The sequence below is a fragment of the Gossypium hirsutum genome, chromosome A08 (genome assembly GCF_007990345.1).
Source record: "Gossypium hirsutum isolate 1008001.06 chromosome A08, Gossypium_hirsutum_v2.1, whole genome shotgun sequence".
Lineage (NCBI taxonomy): Eukaryota > Viridiplantae > Streptophyta > Magnoliopsida > Malvales > Malvaceae > Gossypium > Gossypium hirsutum.
In genome coordinates this window covers 100653200-100666237 of record NC_053431.1, presented here as the reverse complement: position 1 = coordinate 100666237, position 13038 = coordinate 100653200, and the positions used below count along the sequence as shown (strand labels likewise).

The 13038-nt window shown below is 36.2% G+C and overlaps 1 protein-coding gene across 1 annotated transcript; it reads left to right on the top strand.

Annotated features, from left to right (window-relative positions):
• Positions 1-668: 668 nt before the first annotated feature.
• Positions 669-2288, top strand: LOC107936669 (uncharacterized). Its single transcript, XM_016869418.2, has 2 exons — positions 669-1393; positions 1514-2288. The coding sequence occupies exons 1-2, from the start codon at positions 669-671 to the stop codon at positions 2286-2288; spliced, it is 1500 nt and encodes a 499-aa protein (XP_016724907.2).
• The last annotated feature ends 10750 nt before the right edge of the window (positions 2289-13038 follow it).

Here is a 13038-nt window from a genome sequence, read left to right as displayed (position 1 = left end):
GCTCGAAAAGGACAGTACCCATGAAGAAAAAAGAGGCAGAAACCTACATGGTGGGAACTGAGAGTCACTAGACTTCTAATCCGTCTCCAACCCAGTCACGACCTCGATATCGCCCACCTCCAAACTTCTATTATCCTCCCCAAAGCCCTTACTATCAAGCACCATCTCATTACCCTTCTTACCCCATTTACACCACAAATAACCAAAGACCAGTCACTACGTTCCCATAGAATACCATGCCAGCTCAAAGCCAACCTAAAGATGAACAAAAACCGGTAAGACCCAATCCTAAAAAACCTCAATTCACCCCTATTCCCATGTCATACGGAGAGCTGTACCCAAAACTATTAGAAAAACAATTAATATCCCCATATTATATGGCACCCTTGAAGCCTCCATACCCAAAATGGTACGACCCTAATGCTAGTTGCATGTACCACGCTAGAAACCAGGGGCATTCTACAGAAAATTTTTTGGCCTTTAAAAGGAGGGTTCAAGGTCTTATTGATGCAGACATTCTATGATTTGATGGTGTTGGCAATATGGCTGGAAACCCACTCCCTAATCACACTGAAGGGAACGTGAGCGCAGTGATAAAAGAAGACAGGTGGCGAACCAAAAGCTGCGTTTTTGAAATAAAGACACCTTTATAGAAGATATGGAAGGCGATGGTTGAAAATGGGCTGTCCTGTCACCCCTACAGAATTTTTAAAGAAGGAAGTATAAAAAGTCAATGTTTTTGTGACTTCCATGGTATTAAAGGGCATGACATTCAGTCTTGTGAGGAATTAAGAAAGTTACTTCAAGATATGATGGACAATAAGGAAGTCAATATCTTTAACAAAATGAAAGAGGACGATGAAGGAGAAGTATGCACTTCTGATAATCAATCATCAGGTTTCCCTTATAGTGCCGATCGACCATTGGTGATTTATTACGATGCAAAAAAGGAGCAAGTGAAACCAAAGATGATAATTGAAGTACCATCTCCTTTCCTTTACAAAGACATCAAGGTAGTACCATGGAAATATGATGTCAACATCATCATACCTGAAGGTGAAAAATCCAAAGTTACTGCCGGAAATGTTGGAGAAGTTGGACACTTCACCCGCAGCGGGAGGTATTATTCTAAAGTGGTCAAACCAATGAAGAAGACTAATGACTTGAAGCAGAAAGGAAAGGCACCGATGCATGAGGCTGAGGTCGAACTTGAGACTCCGTCCGAACAAGAAGTTAAAAGGCCTATGAATGAAGAGGAAGCATATGAATTCTTAAAGTTCATCAAGCATAGTGAATATAACGTCGTGGAACAGTTAAGCAAAGAATCGACACGAATCTCGGTATTATCCCTATTGTTGAATTCAGAACCACATCGGAATGCTTTGCTGAAAATGTTAAACTAAGCTTACGTGGCAAGCAATATATCTGTCGAAAAACTTGATAGGTGGGTGAATAACCTGAACGCGGATAATTTTATTTCTTTCAGTGATGACGAAATACCGCCAAATGGTAGGGGCTCCGTAAAAGCATTACATATCAAAACCCGCAAGGGTTATATAATACCGAATGTGCTCATTGATAACGGGTCAGCACTCAATGTTATGCCTTTGGCCACGCTTTCTAGAATTCCAATTGATATATCTTATCTGAGGCCTTGTCACTCTACAGTAAGAGCATTTGATAGGACAAGACGAGAAGTCATAGGAAAAATTGAAATTCCTCTAGAAGTAGGCCCCTATTTATATGACATCGAGTTTCAGGTCATAAACATCACGCCTTCATATAATTTCCTTTTAGGAAGGTCTTGGATCCACTCTGCTAGGGCAGTTCCTTCATCTCTCCATCAAAAAGTGAAGTTTATCATGGATGGTCTTTTGGTCACTGTCGTGGGTGAGGAAGACATTATCGCATCTATATCTACTGATACACCATACCTCGAAGTAAGCAAAGATGCAATAGAATATTCCTTCCATTCCTTCGAATTTATCAATGTTACGTTCGTTGCTGAAGGAAATAAAATTCCCATGCCTAAGTTGTCAAGGAACACCAAGATGGGAATTAAGCTAACTGTGGGAAAGGGAGCCCGAGCGAGGAAAGGTTTGGGAAGATATCAGCAAGGGATAGTTAGAGCTCTAAGACCAGTGCCCCATAAGGCTCGATATGGTTTAGGGTTCGAACCGGATATACGACAAAGAAGAAAACAGTTGCAGAAAGATCGAGAAAGGCGAATTGCAAGAGCCTTAGGCCAAGAATTAGAATGGGAGCCCATGACGTACCTTCCTTTGTAAAAAACATTTACATCTACAGGAATGATACACCCCGAGGAAGATAATCCATGAAGCACACTGTTATTAATTGGAAAGGGTCTTCAGAATGTCAGTATAAATGTCATTGACAAATGAGATGATGCAATTAAAGATGTTTCAATGATAGGCCCTTGTCCTCCTGGATTCGTTTTGAACAATTGGACTACTATGGACCTTCTTGTAGTTTCTAAGTCTCTTCTAGAGTAATGCTCAATGTTAACACTCTTCTTTTTGTATGTCCCTAAGTAATAGTGGGATTCTTTTGTAAGAGCTTATGTTTGCTCTTTATCATTTAAATGAACATTAATAGAGATGCATTTTGTCATGGTCCTTTCATTCTCATTAAATTCATATTTTTTCCCTCTTCTCACAGCCTGTCATTGCATATATCTCACATAATGCCATGCTTGTTGGTCCCAATACTTTGATGATCCTCTATAGTTTTGTTTTCCATTCAACTTTCAGGTGCTCAGATATCAATGATATGAGCAAACCCGTTACAAATCTTGAAATCAATTTCGAGAAGGCTATTTGTTTAGGAGAGTTCGAAGCTGAGGAAAATGTTGAAGACTATGTCTCGTCTCCTAACTTACTAAGAATGGTAGAACAAGAAGATAAACAGATTCTACCTCATCAAGAATCTGTTGAGATAGTAAACTTGGGAAATGAAGAAAAGAGGCAAGAAGTGAAGATTAGGACATCTATTTTAGATAACACCAAATATGATTTGATCGCTTTGCTTCATGAGTACAAAGATGTATTTGCATGGTCGTATCAGGACATACCAAGATTGGATGAGGATGTAGTGGTCCATAGACTCCCACTGAAACCAGAATGCAAACCCATTCAACAGAAGCTAAGACGAATAAGACCTGAAATGCTGTTAAAGATAAAAGAAGAAGTCAAGAAACAATTCGATGCTGGCTTCCTACAAGTCTCCAAATACCCACAATGGGTAGCTAACATAGTCCCAGTACCGAAGAAAGACGGCAATGTACGAATGTATGTGGATTTTCACGATCTGAATCGAGCAAGTCTTAAAGATAATTTGCCTTTGCCATACATCGATACATTGGTGGATAACACAGCCAAACATTTATTATTTTCATTCATGGATGGATTCTTGGGTTATAATCAGATAAAGATGGCTCCCGAGGATATGGAGAAAACTACTTTCGTAACGATGTGGGGAACATTCTGTTATAAGGTGATGCCGTTCGGATTAAAGAACGCTGGGGCAACATATCAGAGGGCCATGGTGATGTTGTTTCATGACATGATGCACAAAGAAATAGAAGTCTACGTCGATGATATGATCGCCAAATCCAAGGGGGAAAGAGAGCATGTTGGGAACCTCAGGAAGTTGTTTGAAAGACTGAGAAAGTTCCAGCTAAAGCTCAATCCAGCCAAATGTACGTTTGGGGCTACCTCGGGAAAATTGCTAGGCTTCATCGTCAGCGAGAGAGGCATTGAAGTTGATCCAGAAAAGATTAAAGCCATACAAGAACTACCACCTCCGCGCACGCAAAAAGAAGTCAGAGGATTTTTAGGGAGGTTGAATTACATCGCTCGGTTCATTGCTCAACTTACCAACCAGTGTGACCCAATTTTTTGACTTCTTCGAAAGCATAATCCAGGAGAATGGAACGAGGAATGCCAAGTAGCTTTTGACAAGATAAAACAGTATTTGTCTAGTCCCCCGGTGCTAGTACCGCCAACTCCAGGAAGACCGTTAATATTTTATCTGACCGTGTTCAAAAATTCCATGGGTTACGTACTGGGGCAACATGATGAGTTAGGGAAAAAGGAAAAGGCGATTTACTATCTCAACAAAAGTTCACAGAGTATGAGGCAAAGTATTCGTCAAATGAAAAATTCTGTTGTGCTTTGGTTTGGGTAGTTCAGAGGCTCACGCAATATATGGTGTATCATACGACATGGTTGATTTCAAAGCTGGACCCCATAAAGTACATGATGGAATCACCTGCACTTTTAGGAAGAATGACACGATGGCAGATCCTATTATCAGAATACGACATCGTCTATGTGAGCCAAAAGTCAATAAAAGGGAGTGCAATAGCTGATTTCTTAGCAACTCGAACGATGGAAGAATACGAGCCATTGAGATTTGATTTCCCAGATGAAGACTTGATGTGCATTACGGGAAAAAAATGTGAGTCATCCAAAGAGAAGTTATGGAAGATGAACTTTGACGGTGCATCGAATACATTGGGGCATGAGATTGGAGCAGTCTTAGTATCACCAGAAGGGAACCATTATCCCTTCACTTCCAGGCTGAATTTCTTCTGTACCAATAACATAGCGGAATATGAGGCCTGTATCATGGGACTTTATGCAGCTATTGAACGAAACGTCGAAATCTTAGAGGTGTATGGGGACTCAGCATTGGTGATATACCAAATCCGTGGAGATTGAGAAGTGAGAGATTCGAAATTAGTTAAATATAGCGATCTAGTGGCAGGACTGATTAAAGAATTTAAAGAAATAACTTTTAATTACTTCCCATGAGAAGAAAACCAATTGGCCGATGCCCTAGCCACTTTGGCTTTAATGTTCAAAGCAAATAGAAAAACAGAAATAATGCCTTTCCAAATGAGCATATACGAGGTCCCTGCACATTGTTTTAGCATTGACAAAGAGCCAGATGGACGGCCATGGCTCCATGATATCTTAGAATATGTCAAAAATCAAAGGTATCCCGAACAAGCAAATGAGAATGACAAAAGAACCATCAGAAGAATGGTAGTGGGATTTGTTCTTGACGGGGACATCCTGTACAAAAGAGGAAAAGATCAAGTGCTTCTAAGATGCGTGGATGCTATTGAAGCCAGAAAAATACTCGAAGATGTTCATGAAGGAATCTGTGGGACACATGCCAATGGTTTCACTATGGCCAAGAAGATTATGAGACTCGGTTACTACTGGTTGACGATGGAAAGCGACTGTATTAGTTATGCAAGAAAATGCCACAAATGTCAAATTTATGGCGATAAGATTCATGTAGCTCTTTCGCCCCTTCATGTCATGACTTCTCCGTGGCCTTTTTCTATGTGGGGCATGGATGTTATAGGGCCAATTTTCCCAAAAACTTCTAATGGACACTGATTTATTTTTGTCGTGATAAATTACTTCATGAAATGGATAGAAGCCGCTTCATTTGCTAATGTAACGAAAACTGCAGTTTGCAGGTTCTTAAAAAAGGAAATCATTTGTCGATATGGTTTGCCTGAAAGAATCATTTCAGATAATGCCTTGAATTTGAACAACAAGATGATGAAAGAAGTGTGTGAGCAATTTCAAATAAAGCATCATAACTCCTCGCTCTATTGCCTAAAGATGAACGGAGCTGTTGAAGCGGCCAACAAAAATATTAAGAAGAGTATTGGAAAAATGATAGAGTCATATAAGGACTGGCATGAGAAGCTACCATTCGCTTTGTATGCATATCGCACATTTGTACGGACATCTACGGGAGCAACTCCTTTCTCTCTGGTCTATGGAATAGAAGCTGTGCTACCTATTGAAGTTGAGATCCCCTCTCTACGAGTCTTAATGGAGTCGAAACTAGAGGAAGCAGAGTGGGTTCGACCTCGATATGACTAGTTAAACCTTATTGAAGAAAAACGTTTGAAGGCAATCTATCATGGACAGATGTACCAGAAGAGAATGATTGCGGCCCATGACAAGAAAGTAAGACCAAGAGAATTCCACGAAGGAGAACTCATGCTGAGAAAGATTATCCCAATACAAAAAGACTTCTGAGGAAAATGGGAACCAAATTGGAAGGACCATATGTCGTGAAGAAGGCTTTCTCAGGTGGAGCTTTGATTCTCACTGAGATGGATGGGAAAGAGTTACCTAACCCAGTGAACTCAGATGTTGTAAAAAATATTATGCCTAAAAAAATATCAAGGTGAAAACCCGAAAAGGGCGTCTTGATGAACAAAAAGGATTAGGATGAAAACCTGATAGGGCGTCCTAATGAAGCAAACCTGGGCTTAAAGAGCAAGGAGCTTGAACGGTGGGTCAAACAGCGAGACTGCAATATTTGAAGCATTTCTGAAAGCTCGAAATCTTCTACACAAGAAGCCACACTCGAAAGGATTCTTGATTAAGAAACGTGGAAGAGTTCATGTGTTGAATATCTAGAGCATTTGTTTCCGTTGAATGCAATCCCCTTTCTCTTTATGATACTTTTTACTATCCTTGGTTAATTTTCTTTGTTTGCTACCTTTGAAATAAATAAATGTGAGGTATCCCTTTCGTCCCTACCTTACAATTTTCATGCATCTTATTATGTGGTTTATTTAAATGGTAAATAGTGAAATGACATACTCCAAACAAAAGAAATGTTAACCATTACCCGGATGAGAGTTTGATAAGTACAAGAGCCTCAAAGTAAGGACAAAGTTCAACCAGGGGCAAAATAGTGATATCTGAGAAACGCAGGTTACTTGTAAAACTTGAGGTTGGGTACAAAGCCTGAAGAGAAAGTCAAGAATCGAAGCAATGAACGTAGATCATCATAAGAATCGTAACGAAAAGGGATATGTGACAGACAAGCCCAAGGCGCATAGCATAATCATGTAGGCATAAAGGCATTTAAGACAAACATGTGCATATCATGATAACATCATGCATGACAAATACAGGTACTCCAGTAGAGCAAGAGGTTTCGATGATAGCTGTACTGAATCAAGGAAAGAGACACTCGAGTTCCACCAGATGACATGTGTGGGTATTCTGATATTTTTTTTTTATTTCAGTTATTCCAATAATCAACTCATATTGAGAGAGGTGAGTTGAGCCTCAAGACACGCTGAGGTATTTTTAATTTCTGTTTTTCAAAAAATCAACTCATATTGCGAGAGGTGGGTTGAGCCTCAGGTCACGTTGAGGTATTTTTAATTCTATTTTCAAAAAAAATTAACTCATATTGCGAGAGGTGAGTTGAGCCTCGGGTCTCACGTCGAGGTACTTTCAATTTCTGTTTTCAATTTTTACGTTTTTCAAAAATCAACTCATATTGCAAGAGGTGAGTTGAGCTTCGGGTCACACGTTGAGGTTTTTCAACTTCTATTTTTCAAATTCTGTTTTTAATTTTTGTTTTTCAAAAATCAACTTATACTGCAAGAGGTGAGTTGAGCCTCGGGTCACACGCTGAGGTATTTTCAATTTCTATTTTTCAAAAAAATCAATCTCATATTGCGAAATGTGAGTTGAGCCTCGGGACACGCTGAGGTATTTTCAGTTTTTGTTTTTCAAATTCTGTTTTTATCAAAAGTCAGCTCATATTGCGAGAGGTGAGTTGAGCCTCGGGTCACATGCCGAGGATAAAGATTGGAGTTAATCGAAGACACAGATTTTGCCTACTTGAAGTTGTAGTGAAGCAGGTTGAAGTTACAAGTCTTATCTCCCTGAAGTTGTAGCAGAGCCTTGAAGTTACAGTGGAGCTGATCTAAGTTGCAGTGAAGCACATTGAAGTTGCAGATCTTATCTTTCTGAAGATACAACGAAGCAGATCAAGAAAATGGATCTTATATCCCTGAAAATGCGAGCAGATTAAAGCTACAAGGCATATCTCCGAATTTACAGTGGATTGAACCAAAGCTACAAGATGCGGTGGACTGGAAAAAGACTACCTGAATGAGAAAAGCACCAGAGAAGTCAAGACAGGGCAAAATTGGCCTTTTCTTGTGTCTTTGCTCTATTCCCGTTACACGACAATGAGCAAAGAGGGGCAGCTGTTGTAGGCCAATTTTGGCCCGTTTACACTTTAGGCCCAATACATTAAACCCAAAACAGACCCTAAACCAATAGCTAACTAGCAATACAAGCTACCCAAACCCAACTACCCATTTAACCCATCCTCAAACCCAATCTAAACCTAAACCCACTAAGCCCAAAACAATGTAGCCCAAACCATAACAAAAAAACAACAAAAATTTCAAACCCTAGGTGAGCCGTACCTAGGGTCTTCTGCCACCATGACTGTCACATCCACCGTCAGCCACCATACCTCCACTCCACCACCATCAACCACTCTGCAAAATGAAGTAGACATGCAAGCAGCAAAAACGGATTAGAAAGCAATGAAAACGGCTATATAAGTCGAACAAAGTGATGTAAAAAGGGGATTTTTTTCGACAATTTTCAATACATACATACATTATTTTCAAAAAAAAAACAGTAGATCAAGCAAGAAAATCAATCCAAATCAGAGAACCAAAGTATTAACAGTCGAAACTAGAAACCCTAAGGTGATTTCATCGTTTTTCTTTATTTATTTTAAATCTTTTTTAGTATATATCTTTATCTATCAAAAATATATATTATTAAGCAAAAAAATAAATAAATAAAAGAAAGTAAAAAAAATATACCTTTTGAACTTTCGGCCACCGTGTGCGGTGGCTGGCGGCGACGGAGCTGCGGTGGCGCACGGCAGTCCGGTGACCAGACGGTGACCGGCCTTGTGGCCGTAAATCACCTTACCCCTCCCCTCTCTCTTTTTTTTCTCTCCAGCAGCATAAATGATTTTTTTTCTAAAAAAAGGCCCTTTTATAGCCTCCCAAAACAACGTCATTTTGGGGGCTGCCTTTTAACCCCAAAACGACGTCGTTTTGAGCTAACTCGTGTGTTGACTCGACCCGCTCCAAGGATCCGCGTGTTTTTACTTAAGGGTCTAATTGCGCAAATGACCCTTCCACCTTTTTATGTTTTCGCAATTGAGTTTTTTAATATTTCTTAATTTGGCCCCAAAATTTGTTGCGCTTTGTGATCTGGTCCTTTGCCATACGCTGCGTTTTAGGATGAGGGAATATTGCGCTTTTGGTCCTCTACCGTTTTACGCGCGTTCAAATAAGTCCTTCCTTTTTGTTTTTATTTCGAATTCGCCTCAAAAATTTCATTTTTAATTAAATTTCGTCCTTTTTTCACTTTTTTCTCATTATTTTATTTTAATTTTAATATTATTTATACTATTATATTTTATTACTGTTATTATTATATTTTTTTATTTATTAGCATTTCATTATTATTATTTTTTTACTTAATATTTATATATATTATAGTATTATTAATAGTTTTTAATATTATTGTTTTTGTTAATATATTCATATGCCATATATGTATTCTTTCAATATATATATTATACTCCATATTCGCATACATATATTAATATTATATTATGTATATTATTTTTTTAAATATTATATTTTTTATATGTTATGTATATATTTTTAATATCATATTAGTCATATATTTTATTATATTATGTATATATTTTTAATAACTATATTATGTATGTATTTTTAACACTATATTACGTACATGCTTTTAATATCATTATTATGTATATATTTTTAATATATATATGTGTATATTTATGTAATACTATTAATAGTTGTTTTTAATATTATTATTATTATTTCTAATATGTATATATTATTTATATATTTTTAATACTATGTATATACCTTTTAATACTATTATTATGTTTATATTTTAGTATATATACGTATGTATATAGGTAACATTATTAGTGTTTAATATCATGTTTCTGTCACTTTACTAACTATTATTATATGTATATATATTTATTGTTTTTATTTCGTGTTTAATACTATTATTACGTTTAATATCGCATGCATTGTTATTGTTTTTAATATTATTGTCACATTTATTATTTGCTTCGATGTATTTCTAACTCTTATTTTTTGTTTCTTACCCATTCTATATCAGTTTGCTTTTTTTATTATATTATTAGCATATCATTTTTTTATTATTATTTTCTTTTTATTGTAAATATTGTTTTTATTATTGTCCTAATGCTCTTATATTATATGTTAATATTTTTTTCATTCATTATATCATTGTTTGCACTGTTTATTTATTTAGGAATTTTTATTTTAAAAAATATTTTTATTCATGTTTTTTTTCAATAAATAAAGCAATGTATCGATTTAACATTAATTCATCGATTTCATCGCTATGTTGGGTGAAATTCGTCAGCTCGTGTTAAAAATGGGACGCCCTTCAAAAGAAACCGAAATTTTAAAAATTCTCATATTTTGATCGGATCACGATTAAATATCAAATTGAACTCGTATTTTTGAATATTAAGACAACACATGTTTAACGAGATACCAATTTTGGGCGTTGCGAGGGTGCTAATACCTTCCTCGTGCGTAACCAACTCCCGAACCCTAATTTTTCTCTTGTTTTTGACGTAGATCTAAGCTCGGTCTTCTTTTTGTTTAAAAAATTTAAATTTTCTTTTAAAAAAAGAGGATTTATTAGGTGTCCGATCACACCTAGGAAAAAGAATCGGTGGCGACTCCCTTCTTTTTAAAACCGAAATTCCATTTTCGAATTTTCAAATAATCGCCTCAACTAGCAACCAAAGCGAAATTTTTACGTCGCTACAATATATGTATAAAGAATAAATCAAGAGTAAGATTTAGAGAATCCTAAATTGTATTGATTGATGTATCACAAAATTACGACAAATAATGAAAATACTCGGATTCAACTATGAAAACCTTTTTATTCTGCTTTTAGACTAAACTATGAAAACTTAATTAAAACATAATGAAAATACTCAGATTCAAGCTCCTAAAGTGCGAAAACTAGTTTATTTTGCTACACCAAATTACGACAGATTACATACCTAAATCCTAAGTGGATAACAAATTATGTATGCATGACTCATACATATTGATGCAAGTAAAAGCTTGAGTTCGAATAGATAAGGAACCGAAAGCTGGGTGCGTTGGGTGTATGACCACTTTCGGAAGTACCAACGTCTAAAGTGAGAATCCTGCACAAAAGATCTGAAATAAGCGATATCCGCAAATATACGAGCTAGGTTGTAATTTAGTTACAACGAAGTGGGAAAGTACTCTGAGGATCGTACCCAATGGAGGCTAGTACTAAATTAATTCTAACCTAAATGCAAATAGATTTAATTAGTACTTTAAATAAATCATATTACGATAAAATATAAATAGATTTTTTTAGGGTTTTATAAATAAAGGAACAAAATAACATAAATGAAGAAAACTAACTTATAAACTCTATCAAATCTAGCTATGGGTGATTAGCTCGCTTTGGTGGTCATAACTAATTCCTATTTTTGAGTTTCTATTAAATTAACTAGTCATTAACTTAGTAGGATTTTTTGATCTTCCACTAAACTAATGAGTCGACAAGAACTATTGATCTCTCGTACCCAATGGAGGCTAGCACTAAATTAATTCTAACCTAAACGCAAATAGATCTAATTAGTACTTTAAATAAATCATATTACGATAAAATATAAATAGAATTTTTTGGGGTTTTATAAATAAATGATCAAAATAACATAAATGAAGAAAACTAACTTATAAATTCTATCAAATCTAGCTATAGGTGATTAGCTCGCTTTGGTGGTCATAACTAATTTCTATTTTTGGCTTTCTATTAAATTAACTAGTCATTAACTTAGCAGGATTTTTCGATCTTCCACTAAACTAATGAGTCTATAAGAACTATTTATTTCTTGACCTCACAATTCAAACCAATTTGGGGCTAAGGTGGTCACAGATAGGCCATATCAATTTTGGGTTAATTCCCACCTAAATGACTTTCTAGGGTCATCAAGCCTAGGGTTTAAGTTCTTCTTCTCCCAAACAGTTGATCCATTAAAAAACCCCTACATATTTATCAATTAGTCACACCTTCACTCACTAATCCGTTAAGAAAATAGTGGTTTTGCGTATTATTGAAGCGAAATACATGGCAATTACTGAAGCAGTAAAAGAAATAATTTGGTTAAGGGGTTTGTTTAGTGAACTGGTAAGCGGAAAAGGGGTAACTGTTGTATACTGTGATAGTCAAAGTGCCATACATCTCACTAAAGATCAAAGGCAACACGAGAGAACAAAGCACATAGACATTAGTTACCACTTTGCTCAAGAGGTGGTTATTCAAGGAGATGTTCAAAATCTTAAAATTGGCACAAAATAAAATCCTGCCTACATGTTGACAAAGAGTCTTCCGATTTTAAAGTTCGAGCATTTCTAGGACTTGGAAAGCACCCGATGAAGATTTAATTAGGCCTGTAATAGGGCTTGGCAAAGGAGTTAAGTCAAATACAAGTCAATGTAGATATTTGTGGGAGAATGCCTCTTATTTTTACCAAATAGTGTGTGACGTCCCTACAAGCAACACTCTTTCGTCCCAAAGACATGACGGTCCTTCACGTCCTAACGATAGATCAAGCGACATCACGACGTAGTGACATGCAGTCTAAGTTTTCTTTGTTTTATTATCCCAATTAAACTCTATTTTTAGTTTCCCACCTAAACTCTGATTAACCTAGGGTTGTTGTAGTCATATATGCTACAAATTTTAGCCTATAAACAGGCCTTAATTACTTTAGCTTATATATAATATAAATATTAAGATTGAGAGAATTCTATTCTTTGTTTCATAGGAATTTTCTTATGGGGCTTTGGGTTTTCTTTTGATTCTCTCCATCTTTTGTACTCTCATTTTATTATAGTGAAATCTCTTTTTACCCGTGGTTTTTATCCCTTTTTGAAGAGTTTTTCCACGTAAAATTTGTGTGTTCAATCTTTTTCGATTTTATTTTATTTACTTCTTCGTTGCATATACTTGTTAATTCCCTGTATCTTTCATCTTTTTTTTCCACTATGTTGATATATATATA